This window comes from Bos taurus, chromosome 23 (genome assembly GCF_002263795.3).
Source record: "Bos taurus isolate L1 Dominette 01449 registration number 42190680 breed Hereford chromosome 23, ARS-UCD2.0, whole genome shotgun sequence".
Taxonomy (NCBI): domain Eukaryota; kingdom Metazoa; phylum Chordata; class Mammalia; order Artiodactyla; family Bovidae; genus Bos; species Bos taurus.
Genome location: NC_037350.1, coordinates 21,776,005 through 21,791,601, shown reverse-complemented (window position 1 = coordinate 21,791,601; position 15,597 = coordinate 21,776,005). Strand labels below are relative to the sequence as shown.

The window sequence follows — 15,597 nt, the reverse complement described above, 5'->3', positions numbered from 1 at the left end:
CGATCACCGTGCATTGATTGGATGGATAACCAAAACCTTTATGGTTTCTGCCCCAGAGTTATGTGAACTTCTTTGCCTCTTTCATATATCAGAGTGGAGCAGAAATATCTAGATCTGGACTCTCTGAACTGGAACAGTATAATGAAGAGGCAATGTTATCACAAGATGAGTCTGAAGTGACAAGTCTGTTGCAAGTCTTAGTAAAACACATACTCCAGAGAGTAGGAGATAAAACCCATGATGATGCAAGGGCTAGCAATGTCAGTGGAGCTTTCAGGAGACCAGTGATTTGTAAACACGAAGGCATCTCCTCCAAATAAGGAACATGTTCTAGTATCCCATACCTTTACTACAAAGGAAAAAAATCCACAAGCTTCCTTGGGTATTAAAAGACAAAACATACTTGCTGCAGCTCATTAATTAGTTTATGAAAAAGGCCACCCACTTGAATGAGGATTTAAATAGGAAAGGGATCTGCAGAAAGACTAGCTGCCATGCAAATGGCCTTGCTGCTTAACCATGTGGTGTGGACACTGAATTACAGTTGTGTTACTATTCCATTCAGGAATGAGATTGAAAAGGGTAGTGAAAAGGAATTCCCCTAAAGACAGAACCAGAACAAAAAAATAGTTTAGCTGTTTGGTTGAAAGCGAAAGTCTCTCAGTTGTGTCCTATTCTTTGTGACCCATAGACTGTAGCCTGCCAGGCTCCTCTGTCCATGTAATTCTCCAGGCTGATGTATAGAACAGTCTTATGGACTCTGTGGGAGAGGGAGAGGGTGGGAAGATTTGGGAGAATGACATTGAAACATGTAAAATATCATGTAAGAAACGAGTTGCCAGTCCAGGTTCGATGCACGATACTGGATACTTGGGGCTAGTGCACTGGACGACCCAGAGGGATGGTATGGGGAGGGAGGAGGAGGAGGGTTCAGGATGGGGAACACATGTATACCTGTGGTGGATTCATTTTGATATTTGGCAAAACTGATACAATTATGTAAAGTTTAAAAATAAAATAAAATTAAAAAAAAAAATACTGGAATGGTTGCCATTCCCTTCTCCAAGGGATCTTCCCACCAGGATCGAACCCAGGTCTCCTGCATTGCAGGCAGATTCTTTACTGTCTGAGCCACCAGGGAAGCCCTAGCTGTTTGGTTAGGGTCTAGAAACTGGAAAGGAAAGCGGTACATTAGATTTCTAGAATTTACAAAGCAGATTACTACAACCTTGGTACTTAAAGCAATAGGTATTTATTCTTTCACAATAAGGAAGGCTAGAAGCCCGAAATCAAAGTGTTGGCAGAATGACCACATTCTCTCTGGAGGCTCTAGGGGAGAATCCATGCTCTACCTTTTCCAGCTTCTGGTGTCTGTCAGAACTCCTGAGATTGTGGTTGTACTACTCGGGTCTATGTCCTGCTGGTCGCATTGCCTCCTCCCTGTGTCTCATCATCTTCTGTCTTCTCTTCCATGTATCACTTATAAGGATCCTTGTCATTGGATTTAGGGCCCACCCAGATAATCCAGGATAATGTCCTCATCTCAAGATCCTTAACTTAATTGCATCTGCAAAGACTTTTTTCACAAAAGATGACATTCACAGATATCCAAGCTAAGTCTCCAAAATAATATGATCTCTAGAGGAGACAATTAACATGCTCAGTGATAAGTTGACAATATTAGATCCTTTGTATCCTGGAGAGGTCAATAGTTATTTTTAACTGCATTAACTTGTATTCTAGTTATGGTTTTGCCTTTCCTGCACGAAGAATATTAGCCAGCATGTGCTCTAAAATCATAAAATGAAATACTTTTAAAAAAATTAAAACCCTCACAAATAATGTAAATTTGTGAATTTAAAATAAAAGACAAAGAATTCACAGTTAAATTCTGAACTAGAGAAAACACAAGAGTAAATAAAAAAAGATAACAATTAAAAGAAATAGAATTTGAGTGGAAATTTTTTAATAAAAAATGTCATTAAAAAGATTTTTTCTAAAAGTGAAAAATGTGGGAAACAGTCAATTTAAACAACTTGCAGATTATAAGAATCCATGAAGAAGAAAATGAAAGCAAGGTAAAAAAAATAAATACTAAAAGCCATATTTTTTAAGAAACAATTGGGAAATTTAAAAATTTAAACTGTAACTGGAAATAACTCATTTCATACCTGAGACTATAAACCAGAAAGATCAACACCAAACATATTCTTGTAAAATTACTGATCTTTAAGCAAAATTAAAAAAATCACTCAGGGAGACTTCCCTGGTGGTCCAGCGATTAAGACTTTGCCTTTCAATGCAGTGGCTGTGGGTTGATCCCTGATCAGGGAGCTGATTCCACATGCCTCTTGGCCATAAAAAAACAACAAACAAAACAAAACGTAAAACAGAAGCAGTATTGCCAAAAAATTCAATACTCTTAGAATGGTCCACATCCAAAAAAAAATCACTTTGTTCATCTAGACAAAAAGAAAACATAACTTATAAGAGGAAAGAAAATTGGATGTCATCAGAATATTCTGCAGTGACTTTTTATGCCAAAATGAAATGAAAATACAAATGAGAGAAAATGTGAGCCACGAATTTTTATACCAGAAAAACTGACACTCAGGTATTAACGATAGAAGCAAATTGTTATCGTCTTCCAAGAACTCAAGGAAAATAACTTCCACACGCACCTCCTGAGAAAATCAACAACAGAATAAGCTGCACACATCCAAAAATAACTGGAGAAATAAATAGTTTAAAATTCTAGGCACAAAGGTGGAGCTTCAATAAAGTGACTTGTGGAGTGAAACTATATGAGAGTTGAAAAAGAGTATAGCTTGTAATGGTTCTATGTTCAGACAATATAGATAAAGTACAAGCATTAAAATACAGGGGAAAATGGAAGGGCATGTGAAAAAAATAACTTTTTTTGTTAATTATATTTGCATTGATAATTAGTAATGTCATTGTTGGTAATAACGTTATTATTCTGATGCTATTGTGTGCTTAATGTATGATAAAGTAAATGGGATATCCTTATAGTCCTTGTGTCTAGAAAATCAGGATTTGCTTTGTAGAAGAAAGTGTATAATAAGAATGAAATATGCAAGAAGTAAAAAACCTCTAGTCTTGAATTTTCATTGGTAGCATAATTTTATAGGTTTTTAAAAATAATTTCATGAATAAAATTTAGGATTTTACATATAACAATATTTTATAGTATTCTTATTTATTCAAATATATTCATAAATAAATATACTTATTTATTTAACCCATCTAGTAGACTTCTAAGATGACACCCAGTGATCCAGCTATGGTATTCATGGCATGGTGTAACCTCTACTCTTGAGTAGCTTGCTTCTAACAAATAAGATGGCAAGAATGAGGGTTATTACTTCTGATCTCTCTCTTTTTGGCCACTCAGACCTACATGGTGCATCGGTGAGAGGTCCCAACAGCCCCGCACAGACTGGATGGTAAGACGAGAACCAGACAGAGAGCGAGACCAAGGACTTGCCTTTCCATTGGCGCTTGGCATGTTTTCTTGCTCATGATGTACATCAAGCACCCTGTCCGTTAGTATCTTTTCCTGGTTATTCTCCTCTGAAAGAATCATCTGCTAAAACCAAAAAAATTGAATCAGAGTAAAGAAATAAGTAAAGACAGCAAAACTCCACCTGGAAAACTCAACTCTAAACTGAAAACACAACATAAAAAGAAAATACATGGTGATGCTATCCATCCCGAATACCACCAGGTGATTAGAGTCAGAATTTGTCTTCTACTGGACAAAGGGGTACTTAAGAGATCCTGCAACTCTGAGCCACAAGTCTAGTTTACTAGTCATTAAAATAACCCTGGTGGGCGGGTCCTCAATCAGAAAGATAAATAACATCTGATGCCCGCCACTACAGCCTTCATTCTTTTTTAAAATGAAAGGATTCAAATGACAAACCCTTCATGGAAATTACACAAAGACTGATCAAACTTACCTCTTTATGTGTGGCACCTAATTCTTCTTCTAACAAACTACACCTTTCGAGTGCTACTCGTAATCACGCTCTCAACTCAAATAAAAGGGGCCGAGTCACTGTGTGTTGATGTGTGTATATACGTTAGTACACTTCTTAGTGTATACTCACCCTAATACATGGATACTGTCACAGAATACCTTGAATGTCTCTCATTGATCTTAACGTCAAGAGAATCTGCTTGTTAACAGCTTTAAATTCTAAGTTTGAGAGAACAAAATGTTCTCCTAAATTAATTGTTACCCAGTTTTTAACTGCAAATTGATATACAGAATATAATAAATCTTGAGACATTCATGCCAACTAATACTTTTTAACTGGGGGCTTCCCAGGTGGCTCAGTGGTAAAGAATCCGCCTGCCAATGCAAGAGGGCAGGTTCGATCCCTGGGTCAGGAAGATTCCCTGGAGTAGAAGATGGCCACCCACTCCAGTATTCATGACTGGGAAGCCCCATGAAGAGAGGAGCATTGTGGGCTACAGTCCACAGGGTTGCAAAGATTCGGACACGACTGAGCATGTATGCAGGCAACGCTTTTTAACCATATAAAACTCTGAATTCTTACAGAAAAAAAATGTATATACAAGAATTCAAGACGCTCAAAAGTCAACTAGTTACATAAATATGTGCATCATCCGCCTAACAAGGCAGCAAGTGTACAAATCCAGGATGGCCGGATGGCTGGTACCTTCTCGTCCAGGGCCTTGTGGTGTTCAAAGAGCCATTTCAGTGCCCTGAGCACCTCCACCTCACTCCTCATGCCGGCTGGGGACTGCGCCTGCCGCTTGCCTGCTGTCATCCCGACGGGTGGAATATATCGCGAAACCAGGCACTCCAGGTGCTCCAGCAGCAGCTGCAGGGCAGGGCCAAAGGAACACCTTCAACCTCATGCTTGAATTCCGGGCCGATAACTCCTCTCAGCCTCACGCTATAGCCGGAAACATGCTAAGGCACGTCGGAATCCTGCCAGTTCAGTCGAAAGTTAGAGTGGACTTCCCCAGGGGTCCAGTAGTTAAGACTCCACACTTCTTCAAGGATCATGGGTTTTAACCCCTGGTCGGGGAACTAAGATCCCACACAAAGTGTAGCGTGGACAAAAATGTAAGTTAAGAGAACGCCCCCCTCATATGTACTAAAATTACATTAGCTCTCATCAGAAATTTGAAGCAAGGTATGAGAACCCAGAACTGATCCACCCTGGTCTGTTCAGTGGGAAGATGTGGAAAATGACTTGAAAATCAGACAAAGTTTAAAGACAGCACACGGAGGCCAGCGGTGACCCCCGCGGGGCAAATGTCAACACGTGAGAATCCCCCTACTGACCCTGGTGTTGTTTCTTTTAGCTTTCAGCTGAGCGATTTCCTCTTTGCTTTTACGAAGCTGCTCCCTGTAGGTGTATCCTTCGGGAGTTGGAAATTCCTAGAAAACAGTTAAATGAGAAACTAAATGCAAACATAAATTAAAAAGAGAGCGAGACTGTGAAGACTGACCCTGTCAAGTCTCTCCAGGCTCCACACAAAGGATCTCCATGCCCCTCCAGAGAAGAGGGGTCCACTGACCCCAAGACCACACAGACCACCACAACTCAGACCGGCCTTCAGCCTCCACCTCGACCTGGCAGGCACGTGGCAGGAGAGAACCTGGAATCCAAGCCTGCCTTCTCAAGACCCAGGGACATTTGAGAAACTTTCCAAAACGTAAACCTAACAACAAAGTGGATAAAGAGATTCTTAAACGACACACAGACCTGGAGCCACTGGGGAAAGTGAAGAAAAAAAGGAAGGTCTACAAGGCCACGAGGCTTTGGAGTGTTCCTCTGGGAAAAAGGCGGATGGCACCTCAAAGCCATCTGTTAGCCTGACTCCACAGAAGCCACCCAGTCATTCAATCAACTGGTTAAAATGTTAAATTTATGTTATATGTACTTTACCACAATTTGCGTGCATGCGGGGCCGTCCACGTGGTGAACTTGCTCAAACTGAACCACACGGAGTCTTTCGTTCTTCTATTTTTCTTTGCAGAAATTAAAAAAATCCTGGGCTACGTATCCACTACTACATACTGAGTGTTCAGCACCCAGACCAGTGCCCAGCACTTGTAAGAGGCATGCAGTAGACATGTGTAGCTATGAGGGTGTATGTCATACACGTAAACAGTAGGTACCTGTCATTAAAATACTGGACACACTGGTCTGTGCTTTGTAACATGGGAGACATTAATGGGCTTAGCCGTTCTGCTTCAAGGACTGACTCTCTAGCTCGATCCTCATGCCCCAGAGATTCCTCCAGCCCGTATATCCTTTCTTTGCAAGAAGGGAGACATTAAGGGCCTTATCCTTTCTGCTTCAAGGACTGACTCTATAGCTCAGTCCATTTGCCCCAGTGACTTCTCCAGCCAGTGTTTCCCTTCTTGTGGGGCCCCCGCCCATCCTCCATGCAGCAACTGCACAACCTCTTACAAGGTAAACCTGCTGGGGTCGATCCTGCCCACTAAGACCAGAATGCCCTGGCCGGCAGGGCCCACAACCATGCTAACAAAATGAAACACAGCCCCAATGCTTCGCCGGGTGAGGGCCAATCTGACGGGCCCAGCCCCCGGCTGCTCTCACGTCAGGCCGCTCTGCTTCCAGGACGTGGGCCGAGGCCAAGTCCTTCCTAGTCTTCGCCTTTGCCTTGGGGTTGCAGTGCTGGAATAATGCCCAAAGGCGGGCCCTTCTGCGACCCATCCTCGCGGATAGGGGCAGCCCTCCACTCGGGGGCAACCGCTGTTTCATGGTAGGATACCTCGGCTACCGAGCTATCACCACCAATCTCACACTACGACCACCACTCTCACACACACTGCTCTCACACACCACTCTCACACACACCGTTCTCACACTATGACCACTGCTCTCACACTATGACCACCAAATGGCATGAAGGCTCCGCCTCCAGCACATCTCCCAGGAGCCCAGAACTGGAACCCACTCGGTCACAAGGGGCTCCGTGGCAACAGGGGGCTGGGCTCAGGTCCACTGTCAAGGGTGCAGAGAGGGGGGAGGGGCTGCCAAAAAGACAACAATTGAGTGCAGAGTGCAGGAGAAGGCAGGCTGTGCCCACAGCTCAGGCCCCCTGTCAAACACGACCCTGCAAGGTACTGGGTCACAGTCGAACCAACCAGTATAAACTCCTTCAGAAACCACCACCCCTGGGAATGAGCACGTCTTCTAAGTGGGCTTCTGCCCCCTCTACCCCCCAAACAAGCCTCCAGTGAGGCTACTGAAAGGGCAGCCCTGAACTCAAGGGCGTCCCCAGAACCCACTCAGCTGAGGAAGACTCACCACGCTAGCTGCCCCTCACTCTCACCCTGAGCTCGGTCCTCCCTGTCGGACTCCCTCACTCGAGCTCAGCAAGGGCTTGACCAACTTCACTCCAGGCACTTAAAATGAACCCACAGTGAGTACAGGGGTTCCTTCAACCTGCTGTGAACTCGCCCTCTTTACTTCGACCCTCGGCTGCCAGACGACTCTGCCCCGTGGGGACTGCATGGTGGAGGTTCAGGGGTGTCCCTGCCTCGAGCCACGACAGCCAGCGCCTCCCAGACCCCGCCTGAGTCTCCCGCCCCTCTCCTGGCTCCACTCCCACCCTCGCGGTTCTCCACAGGCCACTTGCTCCTGGCTCAGCCCGGACCTCTGCTGTCATTTGAGGACCTCGGTCCCCAGGGTGCTTGGGGTCCTATATCCACCCATCTCACCAATTACACACTCTGGGAGAGACAGGGTACAGTTTGGGGTCCCGCCCACAGTTCACTCTGAACACGTTCTCTTTTTTTAGCTTTATCTACTGGAGTTCTCTGAGATGTATTCTTAAAACATCAACTGTTGCTTTCAAAAAGACTGTAAGGTCACTGTGCTCAACTTTACGAATAAAATCTTCATTTTCCACCTTAAAGTGAAACTGGAGGGAAGACTAAAAGCAGTCATTTTTTCAAACTGAAAAAGAAAACCCACATGTGACCATGTCACAGAATACAGGTCATGTAACCCCTCCCTCCTCAGCCTTGGCCTCCACCACCAGCAGCCCGGCATTACAAGGCCTGCCCTGGGCCGCCAGGGGCAAGGGCAGAGGGGAGACCGGCTCCTCTGTCTCCAGGCCACGTGGGCCGCCTGCTCCACCTCCTTCCCAAGTTCACGTGGCACTGAAACAGCCCAGGCAAGCTGGGGACTCTGACCAGAAACACAACCATGGGTACCAAGCAAGGACCCCTGGTTCTTGTTTTCCCTGGTATCAAATAAACTTGATCAAGACAATTACTGTGACTGTTACATGTGGCTTCAGATGACAGAAGACCCCCCCCCCCAGGGTGTCTCCACTTCCAGTGACAGACGCAAGCATCTTGTAGGTCAGTCTACCAAGAGTTAGAAAAGCTAAATAAGGTTTAAAAGAGGTCCTTAGGCAGCCACAATCCAAGATTTCAAACAAAAGCGAAGCTCAGTGAGGGAGCTGGAGACTGAGAGGGCCGCTCGTTCCCTCGGGGCATCTGAGCAAAGCTGACTCTGTGAAGAAAAGGAAGGGAAAAAGTCAAGCAGAGGGGGCTGGCTAACACAGCTCTGGAGGGTTCCTTGGGCTGTGGAGACAAAAAGTCAAGCGCAGGCCTGACGAGTCAGTCTGGATGTCAGAAAACGTACCCAACACTCTGCCCAAACCGGCTGAGCGCTGACTATCAGTCACCTCGTGGTGCTCAGGAGAGACGGTGGGCTTCAGGACCTGCCGAGAACGCGGGACCCTGGGAGGCACCCCAGGCTTCCAGACACTGGAGACGCTGGAAAGCTCCTCCCTGGGGTCTGGGGGGAAGGTGGGTGAAGGCTACTGAGACTGAGCTTAAAAGGACCCCCAAGCTTCAAGTCCCTCAGGCCCTGAGTGAACAGACAGCTCTGTCCCCACTGGAGGTCTGCGTCAGAGGAAACTCTGGAGAAGGCAGCATCACTCAGAACGTCTAGGGTTTTCCAAACATAATGTCCAACATGCAACCAAAGAAGCAAAAGAGGGTGTAACAACAAACAGGACCAAGAGAAAAAGAACTGAACCAGATCCAGAGGTATGAGATATATATCAGCGTATCAGAGGTATGCTAGAGGTATCAGATGCAAATGTCACCTGTTCAAAAATATACTTGGCAAAAGGAAAAATTTCTGAGAATCAAAACCAATCTAGAACTTTACAATAACAGTGACTGAATTTAAGAACTCAGTCTCTGGGCTTAACATCAGATTGGACGTAGCTGAAGAGACGATCAGTGAACTGAAGGACGGATCGGTTACAATATATATATAAGAGGGAAAAGGGATAGAATGTATTGAAGGAATCTGTTGTTAAACTATGTTGTTAAAAACTATAAATGGGGACCCTCATGGTGGAGAAAAGACAGAAAGGGGAATAAGAAATGCCTCCAGGGGTTGAAACTAAAGAGCCTCTTAGTGAAAGTGAAAGGGGAGAGTGAAAAAGCTGGCATAAAACTCAACATTCAAAAAATGAAGATCATAGCATCCAGCCCCATCACTTCATGGCAAATAAATGGGGAAACAGTGGAAACAGTGGCACACTTTATTTTCTTGGGCTCCAAAATTACTGCAGATGGTGAAATTAAAAGATGCTTGCTCCTCGGAAGGAAACCTATGACAAATCTAGACAGCATATTAAAAAGCAGAGACATTACTCTGCCAACAAAGGTTCATTTAGTCAAAGCTATGGTTTTTCCAGTAGTCATGTATGGATGTGAGAGTTGGCCCATGAAGAAGGCTGAATGCCAAAGAATCAATGCTTCTGAACTGGGGAGTTGGAGAAGACTCTTGAGAGCCCCATGGACTACTAGGAGATCCAATCAGTCAGTCAATCCTAATGCAAATCAGTCCTGAATATTCATTGGAAAGACTGATGCTGAAGCCCCAATACTTTGGCCACCTGATGCAAAGAGCTGACTCATTGGAAAAGAACCTGATGATGGGGAAGACTGAAGGCAGGAGGAGAAGGGGACGACAGAGGATGAGCTGGTTGGATGGCATCACTGACTCGATGGACATGAGCTTGAGCAAGCTCCAGGAGTTGGTGATGGACAGGGAAGCCTGGCATGCTGCAGCCCATGGGGTTGCAACGGGTCAGACACGGAGCGACTGAACTGACTGACAGGGACAGTGGTAAGAGTTGGTTCAAGAATCAGACCATTGAGTCAAAAATGAAAACCACAAATTGGTTTCAGCAGCTCTGCGGGTGCCTAAGGCAAGAAGCAAATGTTCAAGCACTCAGAGGAAAAAGGGTGTGGCTTTTAATGGCACAACAACACTGAGAGCTGACTTTCCAAGAACAAGGAAGTCAGAAGATAATGGACTGGCATCTGTAAAATGCTGAAAAACAAATAACCACCAACCTGGAATTCTACATCTAACAAAAACTCTCTTCGAAAGTGAAAGCAAAATAGAGACTTTGAGGGCAAATGGAAATGAGACAACTCATCACCCACACACATCAACTAAAAAAAAATATTAAGGCAGTGCTGGCCAAGATGGCGGAGGAGTAGGACGGGGAGAACACTTTCTCGCCCACAAATTCATCAAAAGAGCATTTAAACGTCGAGTAAATTCAACAAAACAACTTCTGAATGCCGGCAGAGGACATCAGGCACCCAGAAAAGCAACCCAACTCTTCGAAAGGAGCGCAACTGAACAAAGAGAAGAAATACAGCTCCACCCATCAGAACACCGACACAAGCTTCCCTAACCAGGAAACCTTGACAAGCCACCTGTACAAACCCACACACAGCGAGGAAAAGCCACAATAAAGAGAACTCCACAAACTGCCAGAATACAGAAAGGACACCCCAAACTCAGCAATTTAAACAAGATGAAGAGACAGAGGAATACTCAGCAGATAAAGGAACAGGATAAATGCCCACCAAACCAAACAAAAGAGGAAGAGATAGGGAATCTACCTGATAAAGAATTCCGAATAATGATAGTGAAATTGATCCAAAATCTTGAAATTAAAATGGAATCACAGATAAATAGCTTGGAGACAAGGATTGAGAAGATGCAAGAAAGGTTTAACAAGGACCTAGAAGAAATAAAAAAGAGTCAATATATAATGAATAATGCAATAAATGAAATTAAAAACACTCTGGAGGCAACAAATAGTAGAATAACAGAGGCAGTAGATATGGTTTATTGACCTGGTCCTCACGAAGTTGAGAATATTGATGATAATATATGAGTCAATCACACTGATAATATTAAAACGGCAGTTGCAAAATTTATCTGAATTAAAGTTATATGATATTGTGAGAATATATCCTAAGAGAATATGACTTTAAGAAATCAGCCACGGAGGCACTGAAAATACTAAAGGGTGGATACAACTAAATCCAACTGACATTGAAACTGAAAATTGATAATTAAAAAGATAATACATTACCCATAGAAAAATACCAAATAATCTGGTAGAGTGTCAGTCTGTATAAACAAGATAAAAGAAGACAGAAAATAAAATACTTTAAGTCCTCTAGGCAAGTAACTGTTTTTGTACATGCATACCCAAATGAATTCTTTGAGAATGGACAAGTGATATTCTCAGATAAGTGGAAAGAGAGACACTCTACTGACAGATGTGATTAAGGGTTTACATCAACTAAAGAAAACTAAGCCATAAACAAAGAGTGAGAGCAAGAAAACTGTGAGAGAAACATTGATAAATGTCACTAAAGTTAAAAGAACATGGACATGGAGTCAAAATTTGATATAATTATAATTTTAGTCATAAAATATAAATAATATTTAAACTTCATTATTGAAAATTTGTTATTAGAGATATATTCCCAACCTTCAAATGATAGTTTATAAGTAAGAAGCAGGATTTATTCATAATTAAAATATTCTAAGGCCCTTTTATTATTTAAAATCAAAGTAGATGCATTGAATAATGAAGACTAAGTTAAGACAAGTATGCATATACAATTTAAGGGAATTTATTAAAAGTGGTAATAGAACATGTCATATTCAAACATGGAGTAAAAAGAAAACAAACTTAAAATTTGATTTAATTCACAGTAAGTAAAGGGAAAAACACATAAAGTAGTTTGTGAACAGCATAAGTTAATTATTAGAAAATATTCAAAAGTGCCAATATTCACAATAAAATAGAGAACACAGTAATTAAAAGGACTCACGACTTGAAAATAAAAGTCAAAATATACATAATAGCCATAAACAAACAAACAAAAAATACTGCCTAATATATGTGAATATCAGACAAATTTGACTTTTAGACTTTATACATCACAGAAGGGAAGGAAACTATAAATGTTAAAAGGAATTATACTAGCTCAATACTTGACGTGTCATAATAATTTGGCCTAAATTTTTTTTTTAAATTACCAAAAAAATAAATAGGCAAATCCACATCATGTTTCTCCATTTTTATATGTGAAAATTCAAACATCTGTAAGGACACTGAAGATCTGAAAAAAAGAAAATTCACTACATGGACTTAATAGGACCCTACTCTGCTCAGTTCCCATTTAAGCACTTTTCAACATCATAGTCTTTTCCCGGATATGCCTCAGGAGGAGATGCCAAAGATGAGCAGTAGTGTCCATGACATGGAGAGGTGTGGGATCTGAGTTTCTAAAATGTAGGAAACAAAAGGACCTGCTGTTATAGCACAGGGAACACTGTTCAATACTCTGTAGTAACAGAAATGGGAAAACAATTTTAAAAAATAGATATATGGATATTTATAACTGAGTCACTTTGCTGTATATCTGAAACTAACACAATATTGTTAATCAAATCTGCTCTAAAATAAACTAAAAATTTAAAAATAAAAATTGTGGCTATGCTTAAAAATATTAATTTGTAGTTATACTGACCCTGGTGTTCTTTATATTAGTTTATAATTTGGTTGTGTATTGGAAATCATTCATAACAACAAAAAGTGAAACTCCAAAACTAGTTTTATGATAGGGATGTAAATTAGTTTAAAACAGGTAAAATGAATAATAAAAAATATTCGAATCAGTATTAATTGATTCAATTTACATCAATCAATAATGTAAATATTTGCATTTACATAAAAAATCTTATGAATGAGAATTCTATTCAACCAGTATTATGATCTAAAATATATCCTGGAATAATAACCTGAGATTCCCCAAAATCTTCATTGCTATAAAATTTGAATAATAGAAAACAAAAGAAACAAACCAACAGACAAATAAACATACAAGGTTGACAAGTTCCTAGAAAATAAATTGAAAACCCATTAAGCCCTGGAAATCTAAAACATTGTCATTCCCTTAACATCATTTTTTAGTTCTATCTGTTAAAAGTCTGTACCTTTTTGAGTAACATGGATAGAATAATCTCTCCTTTATTTATTTTATACAGCAATAATAATGTTATTTGGTCTTGTGTTTTAATTTATATGTAGTATTATTTTAATACACTGAGTCACAGCTAACAATTTAAAAACATTGTTCCAAGTCTTATTCGTGAATTATACAAGTTAAGAATGGTCAATAGACAAAATGATTTGTTAAAGTGCTCACTAACTGATCAGAGACTATGTATATGTTACATACCTGTGACCAAAATGTCTATTCTATTTGACAAAAAATTTCTCTTGAATCACTCTCCTTATTGCCTTTTTAACATCTTTGTTCTGAAGGCTGTAGATCAAAGGGTTTAGCATAGGACTCATGAAAATGTGAAAAACAGCTACAAGTTTGCCCTGTTCTACAGAAGTCTCAGAAGGGGGCCTCAGATACATGCAGAGAAGTGTCCCATAAAAGACAGTGACAGCTGTCAGGTGGACCCACAGGTGGAGAAGGCCTTGTGCCTCCCTTCTGCAGAGCGGATATGCAGAATGGCTCTAAAGATGAAAATGTAGGAGATGAGGATGACGGTGAGAGAACACGTGAGGTTGGAACCAGCAACTACAAACATGGCAGTCTCTTTGACGTAAGTATCTGGACAGGCCAGGACTAGGAGAGGTGGGTCCGCACAGTAAAAGTGGTTGATTTCATTGGGTCCACAGAAGGAGAGACGAAGCATCAGGATGGTCTGGGCAAGACCATTTGCAAAGCCGTAAGAATAAGGAGCAGCAACAAGAGAAAGGCAGACACCTCGGGACATCTTGCTGCCATATAACAATGGTTTGCAGATGGCCACATAGCGATCGTAAGCCATCACTGTGAGCATATAATAATCTGCAATCACCAAGGCAATGAAAAAGTGGAACTGTATAAAGCAGCCAAGGAAGGAAATGGTTTTCCTCTTGCATAGGAAATGAACCAGCATCTGAGGAGTGACAGTGGTGGCATAACAGAGATCTACAAAGGAGAGGTGGCTGAGGAAGAAGTACATTGGGGTCTGAAGATTTGAGTCAGTTCTGATTAGCAAAATCATGCTTACATTGCCGATGACTGTGATCAGGTAGATGACTAGGAAGACTGCAAAAAAGACAGGCTGCAAGTCAGCTCGATCTGTCAGTCCCAGGAGGATGAACTCGGTCACCTCTGTATAGTTTTCCTTTAACATTGTGTTTGCTCAGCTTCCAGTGAGATCTAACATAAAGGAAATAAACATGAATTTATCTTTCATCGTTTTTCCATTGTTCACATCATTTCATCAGATGCCTACTCCTCTCAAACTTGTAAATACTTATGGCATAAAGAAATAATTCAAGGGACATCCTTGGTAATCCAGTGGTTAAAATTTCACCTTCCAACGCAGGGGATAAGTTTGATCCCCAGTTAGGGATCTAAGATATCACATGCCTCTTGGCAAACATTATAGGAAATTCAGTAAAGTCTTCAGAAATGGTCCACATAAAAACTTTTTTTAAAAAGCAGAAATCACCTAGTAATCATGCATTAATGTTTTCAATATTTAACTTTAAAAGTAGAATTCCTTTCAGCTTCACTGGTGGCTCGAGTTGTTCAAGAATCTGCCTGCAATGTGGAAGATACAGGTTTGATCCCTGCTTGGGTAAGAGCCCATGAAAAGGAAATGGAACCCACTGTAGTAACCTTGCCTGGAGAATTCCACGCACAGAGGATCCTGGTGGTCTATAGTCCATTGGGTCGTAAATGCTTGCTTGGACATGACTGAGTGACTAACAACAAAAGGAAGGAGAGGTCCTTTGCATAAAGAGTCATATTTTCAAATGTGTTTTTACATTTCTTTTCATAATCGAAGCTTTTATCTTTCTTAAAAATCATTATCATTAATTGGTCACTTTCAATTCCTTTAATCATTACAATTCTTTGAAATTATAATCCTTTGTTTTCAGTGTAATTTTTATGTGGTACCTAAAACATCAGTAATTGAAATAGTTATTCACAGTGGAATGAATTTAAGGTGTGGAATAAATAGATCCTTATAGAACCAGTGTCTGTCTATCTGCCACTCTAACTCAAGGTCATTTTCAACCTAGTCCCTCACCCTGTGTTACATGTTCATTTCATGTACTCCTGCCTACCTCCAGAGGCCCTCACATCAACAAACCATGCTTAATTTTTTGACATCTCTGGATATATTTAGATTA

General features: G+C 41.4%; 1 protein-coding gene and 1 pseudogene across 4 annotated transcripts in view; both read right to left on the bottom strand.

The window, feature by feature from the left end:
- Nucleotides 1–7,372, bottom strand: part of LOC781635 (liprin-alpha-1-like) — an 11,127-nt gene extending 3,755 nt beyond the window's left edge. For 2 of the 4 annotated variants that reach the window (XM_059880590.1, XM_059880587.1), the window contains exons 1-3: nucleotides 5,345–7,372; nucleotides 4,710–4,874; nucleotides 3,509–3,610 (exon numbers count right to left, since the gene is read on the bottom strand). In XM_059880590.1, coding sequence (XP_059736573.1) covers nucleotides 3,509–3,610; nucleotides 4,710–4,820 — 213 coding nt within the window. In that variant the 5' untranslated portion in view covers nucleotides 4,821–4,874; nucleotides 5,345–7,372. The remainder of the gene's footprint in view (nucleotides 1–3,508; nucleotides 3,611–4,709; nucleotides 4,875–5,344) is intronic. The other 2 variants (XM_059880588.1, XM_059880589.1) reach the window with 2 other exon arrangements.
- On the bottom strand, nucleotides 13,651–14,588 carry OR5M13P (olfactory receptor family 5 subfamily M member 13, pseudogene; annotated as a pseudogene).